This window comes from Cervus elaphus, chromosome 12, assembly GCF_910594005.1.
Source record: "Cervus elaphus chromosome 12, mCerEla1.1, whole genome shotgun sequence".
NCBI classification, from domain to species: Eukaryota; Metazoa; Chordata; class Mammalia; order Artiodactyla; family Cervidae; genus Cervus; species Cervus elaphus.
This window is the reverse complement of record NC_057826.1, coordinates 39,645,630-39,670,266: the sequence shown is the minus strand read 5'-3', so window position 1 is coordinate 39,670,266 and position 24,637 is coordinate 39,645,630. Positions and strand designations below refer to the sequence as shown.

At 39.8% G+C, this 24,637-nt stretch overlaps 1 protein-coding gene and 1 long non-coding RNA gene across 2 annotated transcripts in view; one reads left to right on the top strand and one right to left on the bottom strand.

Moving 5' to 3' along the window:
• The window catches only part of FBN1 (fibrillin 1), a 261,970-nt gene extending 237,868 nt beyond the window's left edge, over positions 1-24,102 (top strand). The window contains exons 61-66 of the mRNA XM_043921055.1: positions 8,796-8,912; positions 9,169-9,297; positions 10,241-10,360; positions 18,654-18,885; positions 21,446-21,620; positions 22,801-24,102. Of these exons, the coding sequence (XP_043776990.1) occupies positions 8,796-8,912; positions 9,169-9,297; positions 10,241-10,360; positions 18,654-18,885; positions 21,446-21,620; positions 22,801-23,190 (1,163 nt within the window). The 3' untranslated portion in view covers positions 23,191-24,102. The remainder of the gene's footprint in view (positions 1-8,795; positions 8,913-9,168; positions 9,298-10,240; positions 10,361-18,653; positions 18,886-21,445; positions 21,621-22,800) is intronic.
• LOC122705600 lies at positions 16,207-21,439 on the bottom strand. The gene is made up of 3 exons (XR_006344151.1): positions 21,032-21,439; positions 19,114-19,295; positions 16,207-16,313 (listed from the first exon to the last, which is right to left on the bottom strand). It is a non-coding gene; the product is annotated as an uncharacterized LOC122705600 (long non-coding RNA).
• Positions 24,103-24,637: the final 535 nt, after the last annotated feature.

Here is a 24,637-nt window from a genome sequence, read left to right as displayed (position 1 = left end):
GACCTTCCAGAACTAACACCAAAAAAGATGTCCTTTTCATCATAGGGGGTTTGGGGTGCAAAAGTAGGAAAGCAAGAGATACCTGAACTAACAGGCAAGTTTAGCCTTGAATACAAAATGAAGCAGGCAAAGGCCAACAGAGTTTTGCCAAGAGAATACACTGGTCATAGCAAACACCTTTTACCAACAACACAAGAGATGATTTTACATATAGACATCACCAAATAGTCAATACCGAAATCAGATTGATTATATTCTTTGCAGCCGAAGATGGAGTAGCTCTATACAGTCAGGAAAAACAAGATCTGGAGCTGACTGTGGCTCAGATCATCAGCTCCTTATAGCAAAATTCAGGTTTAAACTAAAGAAAGTGGGGAAAGCCACTAGGCCATTCATGAATGACTTAAATCCCTTATACAGTGAAGGTGACAAATAGATTCAGGGGACTAGCTCTGGTAGAGTGCCTAAAGAAATATGGACAGTTTGTAACAATGTACAGGGGGCAGTGATGAAAAACATCCCAGAGAAAAAGAAATTCAAGAAGGCAAAGTGGTTGTCTGAGGAGGCCTTACAGATAGCAGAAAAAGAAGGGAATTGAAAGGCAGAGGAGAAAGAGAAAGATATACCCAACTGAATGCAGAGTTCCAGAGAATAGCAAGGAGAGATAAGAAGGCCTTCTTAAATGAACAATGCAAAGAAGTAGAGGAAAACAATAGAATGAGAAAGACTAGAGATCTCTTCAAGAAAATTAGAGATATCAAGGGCACATGCAAAGATGGGCACAATATAGGACAGAAACAGCAAGAACCTTTCAGAAGCAGAAGAGATTAAGAAGAGGTAGCAAGAATACACAGAAGAACTGTACAAAAAGGTATTAATGAATCAAATAACCATGATGGTTTGGTCACTCACCTAGAGCCAGACATCCCAGAATGTGAATTCAAGTGGGCCTTAAGGAAGCATTACTACGATCAAAGCTAGTGGAGGTGATGGAATTCCAGCTGAGCTATTTCTAGTCCTAAAAGATGATGATGTTAAAGTTCTGCACTCAATATGCCAGCAAATTTGGAAAACTCAGCAGTGGCCACAGGACTGGAAAAGTTTTCATTCTAATTCGAAAGAAGGGCAATGCCAAAGAATGTTCAAACTTCTGCACAATTGTGCTCATTTCACATGCTAGCAAGGAAGACAGAAACTCCTTCAAGCTAGGCTTCAACAATACATGAACAGGGAACTTCAGACACACAAGCTGGGTTTAGAAAGGGCAGAGGAGCCAGAAATCAAACTGCCAACATCCACTGGATCATAGAAAAAGCAAGGGAATTCCAAAAAAACTTCTGCTTCATTGACTACGCTAAAGCCTTTGACTGTGTGGATCACAACAAACTGTGGAGAATTCTTAAAGAGATGGGAACACCAGAGTACCTTTCCTGTCTCCTGGAAAACCTGTATGCAGGTCAAGAAGCAACAGTGAGAACTGGACTTAGAAAGATGGACTGGTTCAAAATTGGGAAAGGAGTACATCAAGGCCATATATTGTAACCCTGTTTATTTAACTCATATGCAGAAAACGTCATGTAAAATGGGCTGGATGAAGCACAAGCTGGAATCAAGATTGTCGGGAGAAATGGCAACAACCTCAGAGATGCAGATGATACCATACTAGTGGCTTCCCTGATGACTTAAACAGTAAAGAATCTGCCTGCAATGCCTGAGACCCAGGTTCAATTCCTGGGTCGGGAAGATCCCCTGGAGAAGGGAATGGCTACCCACTCCAGTATATTTGCCTGGAGAATCCCATGGGCAGAGGAGCCTGGCAGACTACAGTCCATGGGGTCACAAAGAGTCAGATAAGGCTGCGCAACTAACACTTTCACTTTAGGGCTTCCCAGGCTGGCGCTAAAGAACCAGCCTGCCAGTACAGGAGACACAAGGTATTCAGCTTTGATCCCTGAGTTGCGAAGGTCCCCTGGAGTAGGGCATGGCAACCCACTACACTATTCTTGCTTGGAGAATCCCATGGACAGAGGAGCCTGGCAGACTATAGTCCATGGGGTCACAAAGAGTCAGATAAGGCTGCGCAACTAACACTTTCACTTTAGGGCTTCCCAGGCTGGCGCGAAAGAACCAGCCTGCCAGTACAGGAGACACAAGGTATTCAGCTTTGATCCCTGAGTTGCGAAGGTCCCCTGGAGTAGGGCATGGCAACCCACTACACTATTATTGCTTGGAGAATCCCATGGACAGAGGAACCTGGTGGGCTATAGTCCATAATTTTGCAAATAACTGGACATGACTGAAGTGACTTAGCATGCACACAATGCCAGAAAGCAAAGAGAAACTAAAGAGCCTCTTGAAGAAAGTAAAAGAGGAGAGGGAAAAAGCTCACTTAAAACTCAACATTCAAAAAACTAAGATCATGACGTCTGGTCCCATCACTTCATGGTAAACAGATGGGGAAAAAGTAGAAACAATGACATTTTATTTTCTTATGATCCAAAATCACTGAGGATGGTGACTGCAGCCATGAAATTAAAAGACACTTGCTCCTAGGAAGAAAAGCTATGACAAACCTAGACAGAATATTAAAAAGCAGAGACATAATTGTACTAACAAATTTCTGTACAGTCAGAGCTATAGTTTTTCCAGTAGTCATGTACAGATGTGAGAGTTGGACCATAAAGAAGGCTGAGCACCAAATAATTGATGTTTTAGAACTGTGGTGCTGGAGAAGACTCTTGAGAGTCCCTTTGACACCAAGGAGATCAAACCAGGCAATCCTAAAGCAAATCAACCCTGAATACTCATTGGAAAGACTTATGCTGAAGCTCTAATACTTTGGCCACCTGATGCAAAGAGTCAACTCATTGGAAAAGACCCTGCCTGATGTTGGGAAAGACTGAGGGCAAGGGAAGAAGGGGGTGACAGAGGATGAGATGGTTGGATAGCATCAGTGACACAATGGACATGAGTTTGAGCAAACTCAGGGAGATAGTGAAGGACAGGGCAGCCTTACATGCTGCAGTTCGTGGGGTCACAAAGAGTCAGATATGACTTAGCGACTGAACAACAACAGCAAATATCACTGATGAACTTAGATGCAAATATCCTCAACAAAATACTAGCAAACCAAATCCAACGATACATTAAGTAGATCATACACCATGATGAAGGGGATTTACACCAGGAATGCAAGGATTTTTCAATATCTGCAAATCAGTGTGATAAAACACATCAACAAATTGAAGGAAAAAAAAAATATGATCATCTCAATAGATGCAGAGAAAGCTTTTGAAAAAATTCACCAGGCATTTATGATAAAAAAAATTCTCCAGAATATGGGCATAGAGGGAACATACATTATAAAGGCCATATAAGACAAACCACAGCTAACATCATACTCAACAGTGAAAAGCAAAAGCATTTTCTCTAAGTTCAGAAATAAGACAAGGATGTCCACTTTCACCACTTCTATTCAGCATAGTTATAGAAAAAGAAATAAAAGAAATCCAAATTGGAAAAGAAGTAAAACTGTCACTGTTTGCAGGCAGATTCTTTACCATCTAAGCCATCAGGAAAACCCAGATGATATGATACTATACATATAAAATCCTAAAGATGCTATTAGCAAACTACTAGAGCACATCAAGGAGAGGTAAGAAAGCCTTCCTCAGTTTCTTTGCATTTGATCAATGCAAAGAAATAGAGAAAAACAGTAGAAGGAGAATGACTAGAGATCTCTTCAAGAAAATTAGATATACCAAGGGAACATTTCATTCAAAGATGGGCATAATAAAGGACAGAAATGGTATGGACCTAACAGAAGAAGATATTAAGAAGAGGTGGCAACAATTGACAGAAGAACTATACAAAAGGATCTTCATGGCCCAGATAACCATGATGGTGTGACCACTCACCTAAAGCCAGACATCCTGAAATGTGAAGTCAAGTGGACCTCAGGAAGCATCACTATGAACAAGGCTAGTGGAGGCGATGGTATTCCAGTTGAGCTATTTCAAATCCTAAAAGATGATGCTGTGAAAATGTTGCACTCAATATGTCAGCAAATTTGGAAAAGTCAGCAGTGGCCACAGGACTGGAAAAGGTCAGTTTTCATTCCAATCCCAAAGAAAGGCAATGCCAAAGAATGCTCCAACTACTGCACAATTGCACTCATTTCACACGATAGTAAAGTAATGCTCAAAATTCTCCAAGCCAGGCTTCAACAGTAGGTGAACCATGAACTTCCAGATGTTCAAGCTGGATTTAGAAAAGGCAGAGGAAGCGGAGATCAAATTGCCAACATCTGTTGGGTCATTGAAAAAGCAAGAGAGTTCCAGAAAAACCTCTACTTCTGCTTTATTGACTATGCGAAAGCCTTTGCGTGGATCACAACAAACTGTGGAAAATTCAGAAAGAGATGGGAATAATAGACAGCCTGACCTGTCTCTTGAGAAATCTATATGCAGGTCAAGAAGCAACAGTTAGAACTGGACATGGAACAACAGACTGCTTCTAAATTGGGAAAGGAGTAGGTCAAGGCTGTATGTTATCACCCTGCTTATTTAACTTATATGGAGAGTACATCATGCGAAATGCCAGGCTGGAAGAAGCACAAGCTGGAATCAAGACTGCCGGGAGAAATATCAATAACCTCGGAAATGCAGATGACACCACCCTTATGGCAGAAAGCGAAGAACTAAAGAGCCTCTTGATGAAAGTGAAAGAGGAGAATGAAAAAAGTTGGTTTAAAACTCAACATTCAGAAAACTAAGGTCATGGCATCCAGTCCCATCACTTCATGGCAAATAGATGGGGAAACAATTGAAATAGTGAGAGACTTTATTTTTGGGGGCTCCAAAATCACTGCAGATGGTGACTGCTGCCATGAAATTAAAAGATGCTTTCTCCTTGGGAGAAAAGCTACGACCAAACTAGACAGCATATTAAAAAGCAGAGACATTACTTTGCCAATAAAGGTCTGTCTAGTCAGAGCTACGGCTTTTCCAGTAGTCATGTATGGTTGTGAGAGTTGGATTATGAAGAAAGCTGACCACCAAAGAATTGATGCTTTTGAACTGTGGTGTTGGAGAAGACTCTTGAGAGTCCCTTGGACTGCAAGGAGATCCAACCAGTCAATACTAAATGAAATCAGTCCTAAATGTTCATTGGAAGGACTGATGCTGAAACTGAAACTCCAATACTTTCGCCACCTGATGCAAAGAACTGACTCATTGAAAAACACCCTGATTCTGGGAAAGATTGAAGGTGGGAGGAGAAGGGGACGACAGAGGATGAGATGGTTGGATGGCATCATCGACTCGATGGACATGAGTTTGAATAAGCTCCAGGAGTTGGTGATGGACAGGGAAGCCTGATGTGCTACAGTCCATGGGGTTGCAAAGAGTTGGACATAACTGAGCAACTGAACTTAACTGAGAGCACGTCTATGAATTTGGTAATTTAGTTGCAGGATACAAATTTAATACACAAAAATCTGTTTCATTTTTATACACTAACCATGAAAGATCAGAAAGAGAAATTAAAGAAACAGTCTTTCATCAGAAAGAATAACATACCTTGAAATAAACCTACCTGAAAAGGCAAAAGACCTCTACCTGAAAGACGCTAATGAAAGAAATTGCAGATGACACAAACAGATGAAAAAATATACCATGTTCTTGGATTAGAAGAAACAATATTGTCAAAATGACTATGCTACTCAAGGCAATCTACAGATTCAGGGCTATCCCTGTCAAATTACCAACGGTATTTTTTGCAGAACTAGGACAAAAAAATTTTAACATTTGTATAGAGACCTAAAAAAACCCTAAATAGTCAAAGCAATCTTGAGAAAGAAAAATGGAGCACTCACTCCAGTCTATCCCACAAAGCTACAGTCATCAAAAGAGTAATGTTACTGGCACAAAAACAGAAATATGAATCAATAGAACAAGATAGAAAGCCCAGATATAAACCCGTGCACCTATGGTCAATTTATCTATGACAAAGTAGGCAAGACTATTCAATGGAGGAAAGACAGTCTGGAAAACTGGACAGCTACACATAAAAGAATGTAGTCTTCAACACCATACACAAAAATAAACTCAAAATAGATTAAACTCCTAAATATCCACCGTGATACTATAAAACTTTTGGAGGAAAACAGGCAGAACACTCTCTGATTTAAGTTGCAGCAATATATTTTTCAAGCTATCTTCTAGAGTAACAGAAATAAAAATAAATGAATGGGACCTAATTAAATTCAAAAGCTTTTGCACAGCAAAGGAAACTATAAACAAAATGAAAAAAATGTTCACAGTATGGGAGAAAGTATTTGCAAGTGATACAACTGACAAAGGATTAATCTCCAAAATCTACAAACAGCTCATGCAGCTCAATATCAAAACAATCAAACAACACAATCAAAAAATGGATGAAAAATCTAAATAGACATTTCTCCAAAGATAGCCACGTGAAAAGATGCTCAGCATCACTAATTGTTAGAGAAATGCAAATCAAAATTACAATAAGATTTCATCTCACACTAGTCAGAATGACCACCATCAAAAGTCTACAAATAATAAATGCTGAAAAGGGTGTGGAGAAGAGGAAACCCTCCTAAACTGCTGATGGGAATGTAAGTTGGTACAACCACTCTGCAGAATAGCTTGGAAGTTCCTTTAAAAATGAAAAATAGAACTACCATATTGTCCAGCAATCCTATTCCTGAGCATGTACCTGGAGAAAACCATGGTTCAAAAGTTTACATGCACCCCAGTGTTCATTGCAGCACTGTTTACAATAGCCAAGACATGGGAACAACCTAAATGTCCAACAACAGATGAATGGATGAAGTAGATGTGGTACATATATACAGTGGATATTACTCAGTCATTAATGATATAATACCATTGGAGAAGGCAATGGCACCCCACTCCAGTACTCTTGCCTGGAAAATCCCATGGATGGAGGAGCCTGGTAGGCTGCAGTCCATGGGGTCGCTAAGAGTCGGACACGACTGAGCGACTCCACTTTCACTTTTCACTTTCATGCACTGGACAAGGAAATGGCAACCCACTCCAGTGTTCTTGCCTGGAGAATCCCAGGGACGGGGGAGCCTGGTGGGCTGCCCTCTCTGGGGTTGCATAGAGTCGGACATGACTGAAGTGACTCCTCAGCAGCAGCAAAATGGATGGACGTGGAGACTATAATACTAAGTGTAGTAAATCTAAGACAAATATCATATGATATTGCTTATATGCAGAATCTTAAAAAAAAAATGACACAAGTGAACTTATTTACAAAACAAAATCAAACTTACAGACATAGAAAATTAACTTATGGTTACCAGAAGGGAAAGCTGGGGGCAGGGGAGGGATAAACTGAGAGTTTAGAACTTATTTATAGACACTACTGTATATAAAATAGATAACCAACAAGGGCTGACCATATAGCACAGGAAACTTGGTTCCATATTCTGCAATAACCTACATGGGGGAAAAATTTGAAAAAGAATAAATCTGTGTATATGTATACTGAATCACTTTGCTGTACATCTGAAACAACACTGTTAATCAACTACACCCCAATATACAATGAAAATTCTTCAAAAATCACTGAGTTGTCCCCCTCACCTGTTTGCAGGTAATAAGCTGCAGCAAACATGTGATGATGCTCTAGCAAAGCCCCTGGGGTCACAGAGCAGGGAGGACACCTGCTAGCAGGAGACATACCACTGTCAATAATTCCGAAACCGGAAAAGCAGAAACGGCAGCTCCCCAGCAATAGAAAGAGCACAGGATTGGCTCGTTTTTAAGAGATGTCAGCACTAGGAGAAATACGGGCAGTTCTTTCAGTTCAAGCCCACTCCAGATATTAGTCTAGCCAGGAACTGGCACAGATCTGCAGTTCCAAGCACAGCTCTGTCTGCAGTGGTAAAAGAAGATCACAAGAAGGGGTAGGGGGCAGACAGGCAGAGCCAGGCAGGAAGGAAGGTAGGTAGATTCCTAAATTCACAGCAGTTTTTTTTAAATTAAAATTCAACTAAAAATTGGAACACACTTTGTATCTCTTGAGATTTTAAATAGCAGTGGTGTGAAGAGAGATCCTACAGGTTCCAGGCAGTGAGGAAAGAGGCCTGGTCAAAACAGAGGATTTTATTGAGAAAGTGGAAAATAATCTTGGATAAATATTGTAGATAGTCTTTTTTAAAATTGCTATTGGCTTATCAGAATGAGGGTTTTTTTTTTCCCTTCCTGATTGCTCAATTTTGTTTTATCCAAAGGAGAAACTCTAAACAAAGCAGTTAGTTTGGTTTGGTTTGATCTGGTTGACCATTTCATTTGAGAAGATTAAAAAACAGCAAACAAGAAACCAAGCAGAGAAAATTCATTTTTACCCTCAATAATTACTTTTATATTTCAACTTGAAGAGATTTTTTCATGCTTTGGAAGTTTTTGAGAATCCTAATCTTTTATTTCATTTTGTAATTTATTTAAATTTTATGATGTATTGGACATTTCTTTGTTGAGAAAGTTCTGCTTTCCTATAACTAAAGGGAATGGGTTTTTCTTGGATCACCAAAGAAATGCATTTTTGGTCTGCATTGAAACCACATTTTATCTTCAAAACAAAGCTTTATCTCCCGGGTTCCTCCTAACCATATGCTGTGGTCCCATTCTGACCAGGTCATTTGAGATGTAGAAATGAAAACTCAGAGCTACTCCCTAGGGTGGCTTCTAGGTTCCTGGGCTTCAGCTCAATTCCAATGCCCATCTTGCATTTTCTTACAGATCTTGATGAGTGTGCAACTAAGCAGCACAACTGCCAATTCCTGTGTGTTAACACCATTGGCAGCTTCACATGTAAATGTCCTCCTGGATTTACCCAACACCATACTGCCTGCATTGGTAAGTGGGAGAGGGAAAGTCCTATGTAGTTATTCCTTGAAGGGTTTGTTTTCAAGGGCTTCTGCTGTTGGAATAAGAAGATAAAACTCAATAAAATATGTGAATACATGTATGTGTGTCTGTGTGTACATGCATGCATGTTGTGAAAAGCTATTGGTCTTTTCTGAGCAAATTACCCTTCTTTCTTCCTTTTAAACAACACAAAGAGAGCTTCGGGGAGGTCCCACCCTCTCCTTTCTCCCTCTGCTTCTTACAGATAACAATGAATGCACCTCTGACATCAACCTGTGTGGGTCAAAGGGCATTTGCCAGAACACTCCTGGAAGCTTCACTTGTGAATGCCAGCGGGGCTTCTCACTTGATCCGAGCGGTGCAAGCTGTGAAGGTAGGTAGAGCCGTCAGCTTGGTCCAGCTAGTTGGTCCTCATAAGGTGGCCTATAAACACCTGCATCATCATCCTCTATGAGACATGAGAACTGAGCATAGGGGAGACAGCCAGCTGAAGATGGAAATGTTTTCTCTGGTTTGTACAAGTCCCATATCTTAGAGATCCATCTTTTGTTTCATGCTTGACCATGTCCTTAACACACGCTTTTCCTGAATGTTACAAGACTTTCTGCTCAGTTGTTAATTTAGTCTAATTGGAAATGACCCAATCAAGAAAAACAGCTAGATTCCTGAATTTGATCACTTAATTTTCTAGTCACTGGATCCAGAATCTTGAAAGGATTCCCTCAATGTAGATTAAGTATATAAGGAATAACTCTTCTGCCAACACATGATTAAACATTTTACTCTTATTTTTTAGGATTTTGTTTTTGTACTGACCTTTTGGTTTCCAATTCTGGCACAAGTAAGGAAATATAGTTTACTCAGCTATCCTACAGTGTATTCTTGTGCCTTCCATTAGTGTCTTCATTATTTTTATTTGTGGATTTTACCAGGGATTTTTTTCCCTTGGACTTATCAAAAGCTCCAGAGTAGATATTCTTGAAATTTTTGGTGGTAGAATATCGGTGATGCTGGGAAAGATTGAAGGCAAAAGAAGGAGGTGGCAGTGGATGAGATGGTTTGATAGCATCACTGACTCAACCAACATGAATATGAGCAAACTCTGGGAGACCATGAAGGACAGGGAAGCCTGGCATGCTGCAATCCATGGGACTGCAGAGAATCAGACATAACTTAGCAACTGAACAATTTTTTTATGTGTCAGATGTCTTACTGAAATTGCCTTTCACGTTCATACGCTGATAAATGTTGCTTCAGAGAATACCTCTGAGGCATGCACTGATGTGACTTAAAGGCAACTCTGCCTTCTTTTTCAGATGTGGATGAGTGTGAGGGAAACCATCGCTGCCAGCACGGCTGCCAGAACATCATCGGCGGCTACAGGTGCAGCTGCCCCCAGGGCTATCTCCAGCACTACCAATGGAACCAGTGTGTTGGCAAGTAGTTTTCCCTTGTTCACAAGATGAACTGCTGTCAGCTCCTGAGTCAGAATACTGCTTTCTTTCTGAAAACTTTAAACTTATCATTGAAGCAACAAATACTCATTTCAAATTGTCTATACCTGGTTGAAACCAGAGGGAAGTCATAGCCTTTGCAAAGTAGCAAACTAAGAAAAAAAAAATAATGATAAAGGGTACTTTGAAGGTATCTGAAATGAAATGCTGCCAGAATTCCTTAATTCCTAATATCCCCTTGCTCTTCTGCTTCACTGCTAGTCATCAGCCCACACTGGAGTTCTCTTCAGGCCAACAAAATCCTCCTTCTGACTGAAAACTATCCATCAGCCAAAGGCTACTTAGAACAGCTTTTGGCCAGAAGACACAGAAGTGGTTCACTGAATGCTGTACACCTTTGGGGCAGGGTACAAGTTTTTTCAGGATTGTTAAACTCTTTTGAAAATTAACGACTCTGTCATTAAACTGAGATTGTCACTTTTGGTCCCACAGTGTCATAGGAAAATAACTTCTAATGGACATCAGAGAATCCCAACATTGCAAGTTTAGAAGGACCCCAATCCATATAGCCCATGCAGTTATTTTACTGATGAAGGCTTAGAAGCCAGGAAGGAAAGGCAGACTGTCCTTACCCATTCTTTTGTGGCAGGACCAAAGCTAGAATCCAAAGCTCTTCCTTCACTTCATGTTTCAGGGCTGCTTTTCTAGTGTCACCTCTACTTGTTTCTTCTTTTTTTTAACTCACCTAGTAGCACTGCAAGCTTGGTGCTCTGGTGACCTGTTCTGGCTGCCACTCTCTTGGGAACAGGGCCCTCCTTCTCAAAAACTGGGTGGCTGCTCCATGTTGCAATGCTTGATTTTACTCCAAATGAAGACACATTTGGTATGTGTTCATTTATCAAACATGCGTCTCTCTCATCTGGTTTGATTCTTTACAAAACACAGTTTTGCAGAGGTGAGTAGGACTGGCTAAAATAACCACAGTGCTAGAGCTTACACTGCACAGTTTGCTGATTAGTGGTCTGGTTTTAATAAAAAAAAAAAAAAGCCTTTGTTTATTACCAGCTCGGGGAGGTCTTGGATTTTAATCACCAGTTTCTAACATTGTTCACAAAATTTCCAGCATAAGCTTTGTTGATTCAATACCCAGTATATGAATCTATCTGCCCTTATTACATATCTCCCTTGGATGAAACTGAAGCTATGGGGAAGAGTATAAAAGAGGTGAGATCTACCACTGCTGGGCCTTATCCTCCTCCTCTGCTCAGTTCAGAGATGATAGAGATGGCCAGGTCATGCCCTTGTTGCCTGAAGATTCTTCTTTTGTTCTATGAAGATTGTGTTCTGCCTGGGACCTGAAGAACAAAGAGTCTATTAAGAAGTGGGAAGAGGGGGAGGATCAAGATGGCAGAACAGGAGGGTGTGGAGTTCACCTACCCCTACAAATACATCAAAAATACATCTACGTGTGGAGCAATTCTCACAGAAAACCAACTGGAAACTGGCAGACCTCTTATTCAGCCAAATCTTCGAGAAAGATCTCCATGAAATGAGAAGTCAACCACAGAAAGAAAAAATGGACATGTGGAGACTAAACATATTATTAAGAAACCAGCGGGTCAACAGTGAAATCAAAGAAGAAATCAGAAAATACCTTGAGACAAACAACAATGAAAACACAACGTTACAGAAGCTATAAGATGCAACAAAAGCAGTTTTAAGAGGGAAGTTCACAATAATATAGGCCTTCCTGAAAAAAAAAAAAAAAAGAAAAACTCAAAATAATTTAATCTGCCACCTAAAAGAATTAGAAAAACAACAAAGAAAGCCCAGAGTCAACAGAAGGAAATAAAGGTCAGAGCAGGAATGAATAGAGATTAAAAAAATAGAAAAGACTGATAAAACCAAGAGCCAGTTTTTTGAAAAGATAAACAAAATTGAGAAAGTGCTCGACAGACACACCAAGAAGGAAAGAGAAAACCCAAATTAATAAAATAATAAATTGAAAGATGAGAAATAACAACTGATACTATAGAAATTTTAAAAATCCTAAGAGAATCATATAATTATAAGAGTTATATGCCAAAAAATTGTGGAGCTCACCTAAAAGTGAGCTTAGGCAACCTAGACAAAGTAGACAAGTTTTAGAAACATAAAGGCTGTCAAAAATGAATCAAGAAGAAACAGATCATTTGAACAGGCCTATCACCAGAAGTGAAAAATTCCCTGCAACTGAAGTCCAGAACTAGATGGCTTCACTGGGGAATTCTACCAGACATTCAAAGAAGAACTTATACCCATCCTTCCCAAACTATTCCAAAAAATTAAAGAGGAGGTAATGCTCCCAGAGTCATTTTATGAAGCTACCATCACCCTGATGCCAAAACCAGACAAGACATTACACAAAAAGAATTACAGGCCAGTATCACTGATGAATATAGTTTCAAAATCCTCAACAAGATATTAGCAAACCAAATTCAACAATACATAAAAAGGATCATACACCTTGACCAAGTTGGATTCATTTCCAGGTCTCAAAGATGGTTCACATGAAAAGTCAATACCACATCAACAAAAGGAAAGACAAAAAACACATGATCATCTCAATAGAAGCAGAAAAGCTATTTGATAAAATTCAACATCCATTCATGATTAAAACTCTCACTAAAGTGGTTTTAGAGGGAACATTTCTCAACATAATAAAAGCCATTTACAACAAACCAACAGCCAATATAATATTAAATGGTGAAAAGCTGAAAGCCTTCCCACTAAAATCTGGAACAAGACAGGATGCCCACTCTCACTGTTTCTATTCAACATTGTACTGGAAGGGAAGAGGTAAAATTGTCACTATGTACAGATGACATGATAATCTCTATAGAGAACCCTAAAGACTGCATGCAAAAACTACTGGAACTATTAAATGAATTCAGAAGGTACAAGGTACAAGATTAACATATAGAAATCTGTTCCATTTTTTTACACTAACAATGAAATATCAGAAAGAGAAGATTTAAAAAAAAAAAACCTGTTTAAAATCACATGAAAAGATGAAATAAAATATCTAAGAATAAAGTTTACCAAGAAAGTGAAAGACCTATATGCTGAAAACTATAAAACATTGATAAAGGAAACTGAAGATGATTCAAGGAAATGGAAAGATAGCCCATGCTTTTGGACTGGAAGAATAAATATTGCTAAAATGACCATACTTCCCAAAGCAATCTACAGATTTAATTCAATCCCTATCAAAATACCCATAACATTTTTTTACAGAACTAGAAAAATAATAATTCCAAAATTTATATGGAACCACAGAAGACCCAGAATTTTCAAAGCAATCCCAAGGAAAAAGAACAAAGCTATAAGCATAACCCTTTCAGAATTCAGACTATGATATAAAGTTGCAGTAATCAAAACAGTGTGGTATTGGCACAAAAACAGATATATACATCAATGGAACAGGTAGAGAGCCCAGAAATAAACCCATGCATCTACAGTCAATTAATCTACACTAAAGGAGGCAAGAATATACAATAGAGAAAAGACAATCTCTTTAGCAAGTAGTATTGGGAAACCTGGACAGCTGCATGTAAATCAGTGAAGTTAGAATACTCCCTCACACTATATACAAAAGTAAACTGTAGTTGTTTTAAAGACCTAAATATAAGAGGTGATACCATAAAACTCATAGAAGAGAACATAGGCAGGACATTCTTGCACATAAATTGTAGCAATATTTTCTTAGATCAGTCTCCCAAGGCAAAAGAAATAAAAGCAAAAATAAACAAATGAGACCAAATCAAACTTAAAAGCTTTTTTATAGCAAAGAAAACCATCAACAATACAAAAGACAGCCTATGGAATGGGAGAAAATATTTGCAAATGATGCAACTGACAAAGGGTTAATATTACAAAATATATAAACAGCTCCTACAATTCAGTACCAAAGAAATAAACCATCTAATGAAAACGTGGGCAGAAGACCTAGATAAGTCTTTTCTCTGACATGGCCAACCAGCACATGAAAAGATGCTCACTATTGCTAATTATTAAATAAATACAAATCAAAACCACAATGAGATATCACCTCACATGGTCAGAATGACCACCATCAAAAAGTCTACTACCTTCAAATAAGTCTGTTATCATCAAAAGATTTACATATGAAGAGGGTGGAGAAAAGGGAACCCTCCTACACTGTTGGTGGGAGTGTAAATTGGTTTAGTCATTATGGAGAGCAGTATGGAGGCTATTTTTAAAAAAACTAAAAAATAAAGCTACCATATGATCCAGCAATCCCACTGCTGGGTGTATATCCTGAAAGGATGAAAACTCTAATTTGAAAAGATATATTCACCTCAATGTTCATAGCAGGATTTTTACAAACAACTCAAGTGCCAACAGATAACTGGTTTAAAAAGATGTGTGCATCTAATGGAATATTAGCCATAAAAACAAATGAAATACTGCCATTTGCAGCAAGAAGGATGGACCTATGTAGGTGAGTCTCTTTGCTGTACACTTGAAACTAACACAATATTATAAATCAACTAAATTTTAGTTTAAAAAAACGTAGGAAGAGGTTTGGGGGTTTTGATGCCCAGAAGATACCAATTCAAACTGTTCTCATAATTCTTGGGAATTATAGTTAACCAGAATGAGCATTGCCTTGAACCAGAATGACCTCCTCAGAGCCTTGCAGAGCAAATCTCTTGGACCAGCCCTCTCTGGATCCTTGCTTCTAAGCAGCCAGAAGCTCACTTTTAGAAGATGGATAGGTTTAGGGTATGGCGCCACTGATATCACTGCTTTCTAGAAAATATCAAACTTGGAGCTGACCCATTTTGACCTAGAGAAAATTAGTAAAGGAAAGCCCATTCTACATTTTGGAATTCTCTCTTAACACCACAGCTAAGACACACTGGGCAAGCCTGATGCTGGAACCTCTGAGTTTAGAGGACAGTGGGGGGAGGTTTCCATCTGATTTTTAAGGAGTGTCTTTCAGAGATTATAATGCTATTTCATTCAAATTAGAATCATCTCTTTTTATAAAAAGAGCAAAACTCTTACCAATTTAAGTAACAACTGAAAGAATAAAACAAAGATTTTGTAGTGTAGAAAAATTCCTTGTGGAGCCATTTGCTCCTGGGTACACACAGGATGAAAAAGGTCAGGAAAAGTGCAAAACAAGTTAAACAAATCATGGTATTTGTATATTGATAGAAAGGGTGAGTGCACAAACAGATTGTTTTCAAACTTCAAACATTGAACATTTGCCAATTTCTTATCTTAATCCATGGTCCACTCCACCCCACCTCTCCAACCCAGAAAAGCAAGTTTAATTTAAGCTTATTAGATTTTCAAAGAGGAAAAAAAAAGTAAAGTAGAAAAGAATTTGAAAAGGGGATAGGGAGAGTTCTTGACCAAAATAGATACTCCAAATTAAAAAATAGATACTCCAAGTTAGAAAGAACCTTGACAGTGATCTCATCTGATCTGTTTCCTAACATGTCAATCCCTCTCCAACCAGGAAAGGTACTCATCTTCCTTTTCATAAAGAATGAACCTTTTCTTCCTCTGACTCCTAACCATTGGTCCTGTTTCTGTCCCTTGGAACAAAAGAGAGTAAATCTTAAGCTCTATATTAACAGGTCTTTCTCACACATACCTGTACCTTAGAGGATTTATCAGTCAGAGTCCCAGCAAGTAACAGATGGCTAAGCCCAATCAAAAAGCATAGGATACGGAAGAAGAGCCTGTTGATGTTCCATTCTGATCGGCCTTGTAGAGCTGAGCACAGCTGAGAGGTCTGAAGGTGGGTATGCAGGGCACAGAGAAGACATCCAGCCCAGAGATACTTCTTTCACCTTGGTTCTTCGTTCATCTTTTGATGCCCATGGTCTCCATTGGTTTCTATCACATAGCTCATTCTCTAATTTAAAACAAGGGGAGGAGAACACAGATGATGGCATATTAAATCATTTTGTTTTAGGAACCCTGGAACCTAAGTGACCTTGGTTGGGTACTTGAGTCCTTTGATAGAAAGGGTATCAAACAGATGCATAGTTAGGCACTGTGCCATAACAGGCATCTCAACCAATGGCTTTCTTACTGTATATCTACTCCTTCTCTCTGTAACCACATACAGATAAGCAGGGGGAGTTTGAGGAAGGAAGGGAGATGAAGAGAAGGAAGAGAAAAAGAAAGAGTGGAAGGCAATATGAAGTGTGGATATATATATATGCAAGTACCTCACTCTTACCATTTTACCCACTTGTTTTCCTAATTTTAAAAAAAAGTGTTTTTTTTTCTTTAAGAAACAATTTTTTCTTGAAAAATGAAACTATCTTAGCAAATAAGGAAAAACTAAAAGAGAAAGGAACAATGTAAATGAGGGCAAATCTCTTGAGAGATACTTTGATATAAAGGAAAGCATGAGACTTCTAGTCAGACAGACCTGGATGTGCATATCTGCCCTGCTGCTGGGAGATCTTGGAGGGGCTTTCTGAGTCTCACTTTCTTCATCTGGGGAATAAGGATTTTAATACTTACCTCCATGATTGTGAAGCACATTAAGCAAATGAAGTACCTAGTTAAAAGACAATTTCTCCTTGGAAGAAAAGCTATGACAAACCTAGATAGCATATTAAGAAACAGAGACATCACTTTGCCAACAAAGGTCCACATAGTCAAAGCTATGGTTTTCCCAGTAGTCATGTACACGATGTGAGAGTTGGACCATAAAGAAGGCTGAGCTCTGAAGAATTGATGCTTTCGAACCATGGTGCTGGACTCTTGGGAGTCCCTTAGACTGCACGGAGATCAAGCCAGTCCATCCTAAAGGAAATCAACCCTAAATATTCATTGGAAGGTCTGAGGTTGAAGCTGAAGCTCCAATATTTTGGCTACCTGATGCAAAGAGCCAACTTACTGGAAAAGACTCTGACTCTGGGAAAGATTGAAGGCAGGAGGAGAAGAGGGTGACAGATAATGAGATGGTTGAATGGCATCACTGACTCAATGGACATAAGAGTGAGCAAACTACAGGAGATAGTGAAGGATAGGGAACCCTGGCATGCTGCACTTCATGGGGTCACAAAGAGTTGGACACGGCTTAGTGACTGGACAACAACCTAGTATCCTGTCACACAGTAGGCATCCATTAAGTGTTAAGTGTTACTAAATTGCCTTCCTCCTCTTTTCCATTGGAAGCAGATATTTGCTAAGTGAGGAGAAGGTCAATCTACATGCATTCAAGTGGACATAAGCCTGAAAATGGGCTATAGCAGTTAAGAAATGTCTTACCAGCAAACTTCTGTGCTGCCCTACAAAGGCAGATCTATAAAAATATACTGGAAGTTTAAAAAAAGTATAAATCAGAGATAATAAGAAATTTGAGGGGTTTTTCCCTTTGAATTAATTTGTGAAAGTTAGAGTTCTTTTTCCTATGTATTACCATCAGACTTGGCTGGTCCCTGTGGGTAGCCCGTTCCACAGCATCTGTGTCTTGTGTGGGTTTTCCCCAGTTAGTGTCCATGAAGTCTGCACTGAATCTCTTCCAACTGTACTTAGCTTTAGACACAGCCCAGATGCTCTGGGCAGGAGGATGGTTTAGATAAGGAGGTCCATTCAGAGATGGGAGCAGACATACCAGAAGGCACCATTCATCCCCTCAGCAAGCACCTGGGGGCTTTTATAGACTTTTGAAAAGGAAGTCCAGGTGGGCAGGCCACTTCCTGCAGGATGTCAGCCCTTGCCAGCCCTATTCATGCTGAAAAAGGAGGAGTAGGAAAGCAGCCTCCAGGAATATGGCTCATCTTCGCTGTAGAGATAGTCATCCCGTTGCTGGGTATTTCTGAAGCAAAGGTACAGAGAACAGCTCCCTGCCCTCCCACCCTGACCCCTGAACCTTGGCTGTGAACCACCCTGCATTCTTCACCTGATGCTCCTGTAGAGCAGAACACACTACCATTGGCTTCAGATGAGGACTGGAGTCTGCTGGTCCTCAGAATGCCATCCTCCAACACACTGCCTGGTGCACTTGACCTCGGAGACCACGTCTGCTCACCATATGGTGAGAGGCCACATCTGTCTCCACATCTTTCTCTCTTGTTCCCTTTCCCACCTCAGTCACTTCCACCTGCCTTCCCTTCCCAAGAGCCAAGGTGAGGGCCCGCTGGCCAGCACAGGGTCAGAGTGGCCTGACCAAGCCTCCTCCATAGAAACCTCTGCCCAATATCACATAAGTGGTGTCTTCTGGTTTTCATTGCAGATGAAAATGAGTGCCTCAGTGCTCACATCTGTGGAGGAGCCTCCTGTCACAACACCCTGGGGAGCTACAAGTGCATGTGTCCTGCCGGCTTCCAATACGAACAGTTCAGTGGAGGTTGCCAAGACATCAACGAATGTGGCTCTGCTCAGGCCCCCTGCAGTTATGGCTGTTCCAATACTGAGGGCGGCTACCTGTGTGCCTGTCCACCTGGCTACTTCCGAATAGGCCAAGGGTAAGCAATGCTGGTCGTGGTTGGAGGCTTTCTCATTCATAGTATAATTAAGTATATTGAACTCAAAATGACCTGTCCTAGTAGCATTGAACCATGCTCTTAATAATCCTTGAGTTAATTCCAGTTAGCTCTGCAAAGGTTTTAGGTTATTTTATTTGAAGGGGGACATCTAGATTTCTGGAAATTCATAGACCATCATACAAAATAATGAAATGATATTGTAAATACCTCAAGATATGGCTTATCTATCTCCTTCTCTTGATCCTCTCTTCTTGTTGGCAAGTCGTTTCTCAGGAAATACAGGGACTGTGATCCATGACAGAGCTGGACTCAGACTGCATATTGCTGATGCAACCTTCTCCTGGGACAAGCAGGATTCTGTCTTGACTTAAAATGCCTTCATGTAGCTCCTGTTAGGATAAATCATAAAGATATCTTTTGGGGAGTCCTTTAGAGTTTCAAAGTATATTTTACATTTTAGACTTAAATTTACATTAAAAGTTGCAAAAGAACTTTAAATATAAGAGTTAAAATAATTATTATATTTTCCAGGTAGCATACCACATTGTATTGCGAGAGTTGGGGCAGGGGAGATATATTTTTATTCTATTTAGTAATATAAATTTACTGTTACATTTTCAAAGTTTAGGTCTTCTTCCCAGCTGAATTAGTCTGGATTTGACTGTCTTAGTTTTGGCTATCCTGTGAAGGAGCTCACATTTTAACTTTTTAATTAGGAACACAGAGACATTAAATACACACACACACATATACCAATGCACACACTTATATATACTCCTCCCAACACAAAGTCACATAGTCCACAACACACACATACATGTATATATCAAATTGTTAATTTTGTGGTCTTTGGTTTCTTGACATAGAAACGTCAAGTGATTCATTTTGGGGTGTGTAGAAGGTAAAGGAATGTTTCATGGGAAGCACACAGAATGCCAGCAATAGGACTCAAATTCCCAGATGTTTGTGTCTGGCTCTCAGTAGACTCATTCTTTATAAATTTAATGCCAGAATCATTTTCCCAGCAAAAATTGTGACACTCCAAACTGGCTTGTGGCCAGTGGGACTTTATAGTCACACTTCTTGTAAGTGGTGTTCCAGGCATATAAAAATACTGGGAGTTCTGAGAAAGGAACCAAAGCCTGTGAATTTGGGGTTTTCTTCCAACAATTTCATAATTATGTGAATGCACACACACAAAGAATGAGCACTTATCATTTCATCCATATTATTTCTACACATTTCATGGTACAAAATTAAAGGATGAGGGAAGGAAATGTGTTGTGCTCAGCAGGATTCCCTTACCCTCTGAGCCACCAGGGAAGCCTTCAGAAAATACTAGAAACCTGTAAATTGTTGCAAAATACAAAAAAAAAAAAAAAAATATATATATATATATATATATGTTAATGGCATTGTATTTTGAATCTTAAGGGCATAAAGGAAAATGAGTTATACAAAACAGATCAACTAATATGAGAGAAATGAATAGTATTTAGTCTACATTATGACCTATTAATAGACCCATTAATAGAAATTCACCCATTTATAACAGTTTGGGCTCCTCTGTGAATCACTAGAGTGGACAACCCTATCCTAATATAAAGATTCTTTTAAGATCACTCAGATATTTCAAAACATTTTGAAAGAGGAGCCTGATAAATACATTCCAAGTGACCTATGAAATAGTAAGCAGAATAACAAAACAAGGTACTTGTGAGACATGCAAGCCTCCTTCCATAACTTGGCTTTAAAAACTGAAAGGCAAAGAAAAACAGCTGAACTAGTTCTCTCTTGGGCATGGGTTTGTTTATCCAGCCTCACATGAGTCAGAGCCAGTGGACCTAGTGGTTTTGAATGACTTGAAACAATTTCCCACAGTTGGGCAAGCTCTGATACATGTATTTAATACACTGCATATCTTCACAATATATTTCCAAATCAACCTAAGTTATTACCTAGAGCTTTCTTTCTATCTTCAGGAGCCAAAGTGAGAGGTCTGATAATAGGAGAGATTGCTCAGAAGCTGGGGTGGTGAAAGGCGGTGCTGGCGGGACTGGAGGTGGCTGTAATGGTATCAGTGAAACAGGAAGAGGGCAGGGAACGGAACACTGACGTCACATACCTTTTTCACTCCTGTGGAGCCTATTTTATAAGAAGAAGGCAATTTTTATTCAGCTCCCCAAGTCACATGATCTCCCCCTCCTCTTCCGCTGTTCTCTTGTTTCCACTCCTTGTCTCCTCTCCACCAGTTCGGCAAAACACCTGCCACATTACGTTTGGGAAATAAAGGGGCAAGTAAATATGCAAAATAGGGCCTTCAGAGACAGTAAAAAGAAATCAATCAACTCAGGGAACTGAGAATTTAAGACCAAACACAGAGGGCTTCAGTGTGGTTCTCAGCACCAGCCCATCATCCAGTGGACACGTAATCAAGGGCTGAATGTCACCAGGCAGGATCCGGGCTTCACCAGAACTCTTGCTCCTCCTCCATCTCCCAATTCTAATGAAAAATATCTCTGCGCCCCTTCCACCACAGGCACTGTGTTTCTGGAATGGGCATGGGCCGGGGAAACCCAGAGCCACCTGCCAGCAGTGAAATGGATGACAACTCACTCTCCCCAGAGGCTTGTTATGAGTGTAAGATCAACGGCTACCCCAAACGCGGCAGGAAGCGGAGGAGCACAAATGAAACAGACGCCTCCAACATTGAGGTGGGTGAGAAGGTGGCTTCTCCTGGTGCCTCCTACTGCAGGAAGGCCCTCCAGATTCCTGTGCTTTCCTCCAAGGATGCTCCACAGTATGAAAACGCTCCCTAGGGAGAAAATCCAGACATTCCCTGAGCTCTAGGCTGCATTTTACAAGTCTGTGGGGCTCTCTGGAGTTTCTTGCTGCTTTTAGGGAGTGGCCATTCAAAGGTATTCACATACTTGCTCATTTCCTCTGTCTCGCCAAAAAGAAAGTTAAACACCCGCCCAATGTCTGATGAAAGGACAAAGTCTGAGATCCAGGAGAGCAAGTAGGCAGAGTAGTGAAGTGACATAGTGCTCCGTACACAAGGATGCCAAGTTCTGAAAGCTAGAGGCTTCTCTACCGAAAGAGCCATGTGGAGTGTGAGGGAACTTGGATTCTAGACAAAAACAACATGGAGCTCAAGCAGCCTGGTTTTCTTTGCCCACGGCTGCTGCAGCCTTTCAGTCAACTCAGAAATGCAGATACTCAGACCTCTGGCTGCGGGCCTGGAGAACCAGCACATGTGGTCCCAGAGAGGCAAGCAAGAAGCCAGGTGAAAAGCATTGAATATTAGCAGATCATCAGAGCCAGGAAGTAGGTTCATAGGTGTGTCCTTTGGTGAGATGGTTTTGCGTCGGTGAACAAAATGGAAATAAACTGGTTCTTTCTTAGCATCAGTGCTGCAACCCATCTGTTGTGGTTTGGGAAATGAGATAAGTCTTTGGAAAGAAAATAATATATGAAAACAGTCATTCTCAAACTTGAGTATGCATCTGAATCATCTGGAAGACCTGTTGAAATGGATTTCTGGGAAACATCCCCAGGGTTTTGGATTCAGTAGGTCTCGGGTGGCACCAAGAACTTCCATCTCTAACAGATGCCCAGATGATGCTGATGCTGTTGACTGGGGGACACTTTGAGACCCACTGCAATAGAAGACCAAATACAAGTGATTTCCACTTCCTTCTTGACATGTTTAGTATGATAAATATGTGCTAATGTAACAGTTGTGGCTTAAACAGTATTTTATGAATATTCATTTTCAATAGAGTATATGCAACATGAGAAGAAAGTTGTATCTGAGTGAGACTTGAGTCAGTTTTTCTTTAGTAAGTGGCATATTTACCTTTTATATTCACACATTGCCATATGTCTTTCCAGGATCAACCTGAGATAGAAGCCAATGTGAGTCTTGCAAGTTGGGATGTTGAGAAGACAGCCATGTTCGCTTTCAATATTTCCCACATCAGTAACAAGGTCCGAATCCTAGAACTCCTTCCGGCCCTCACGACTCTGACGAATCACAACAGATACTTGATTGAATCTGGAAATGAAAACGGCTTCTTTAAAATCAACCAAAAGGAAGGGATCAGCTACCTCCACTTCACAAAGAAGAAGCCAGTGGCTGGAACCTATTCATTACAAATCAGTAGTACTCCACTTTATAAAAAGAAAGAACTTAATCAGCTAGAAGATAAATATGACAAAGACTACCTCAGTGGTGAACTGGGTGATAATCTGAAGATGAAAATTCAGATTTTGCTTCATTAATTCACCATCCAGAGACCAAATAATTAAAAAAACCAAGATAGATAGGTAGAACTGAATTTTTCCCCCAATCAGAATCTTCATATTATAGGTACAGTCTTTCACCACGTAAATTTCTATAAATAAGCACTATTCTTGTATTACAAAAGCAAGGTACAGGTGACTACCCTAGTTCAAAACAACCACTTTCTCAGGCTTCTCATGTATGTAGCTAAGCTACCTTGTCATATGTGTTGATTCTTGAAAACGGGGACATGTATTTCCACTGGGGGTTGGCCATTCATGCTGACATGCCATCCTTCTAGCAGACGTACAGGAATGTGCTTTCAAACGATGGACTGTTCTGTTTTTTCAAATTGTAAAACTTTGCTTCTCCAAATGCAAGTATTAGGTTGGCCATTTATAATATCTATTTGGTGCTAGTAAATTCTCAAACTAGATTTATAAATGCACTGTAATATTTACACAACTTAGAAACCAAATTACAAGTATTCAGTTCAAATACTTCATTAATTTTTTTCAATCAACCAAAGTTAGTGCAGTAGCTTATCTCAGTTATGAGTATAATACCTTACATGTAAATTAAGTGTGTGTATACTGTAATCGTGCTATTTTTTATCATTGAAACATTTATAAACTAGAATAATAATGCCCTTAATGTGAGGGTTTGTAATGGTGCTTATTAAGACCAAAGACTTCTTAAATGTATACACCAAGTGGTAAGGAAATTTCTGTGACTGGCCCACGCGTGCATGGAGGTCTGGAAGGACCAGGAAGCAGCCTCAGCAGCCAGAGGATCACCAGTGCATCCTTCATCACACCTGTGCAATATGCCAAGACTACCCTCGGTCATTCCTGTCAATAAGGGGTCCATGTCATAAATGTCACAATAAAACAGTCTCTTTTTTTAGTGTACCCCTTGGCTTTGTGTTCTTGCATGGATGTGGGAGTGGAGGCGCCATTCTGGAGACTTCACAAAGTCTCCTGAAATGAAATTATCCTGGATGTGTTAGTTAGAGCTCCAAAAGGTGCCAAGTATATAACCACTAGAAAAAAATTTAACATATTTGAGTCAGTCCCTTGTTTTATTCATTCAGGACAGCAGTTATTTCTTACCAACAAGATGCTTAGATTGTAGCATTATTTCTAAAACATGACCTAAAATTAATCCCATGGCTTTTAAACTACTAGACCTCAGTACTTTGAAACACCAAGTTCATTGTCTTAGAGCACATGCATTTCATTATAAAAATTTATCATGCCCCCTCCCCTCAAATATACACAGTGTTGGCAAGATTAGATGTTCTATCCTATTTTCTCCCCTAAATATCTGTTGTTAGTCAATGCTAGTCTAATTACAAAGGGGTAATCGCAAATTGAATCCAATTGAATGCTATAACTCTTGTTTTCTGAATATCATCGTTTGAAAATGCTGTTTTATTTTAAGGGC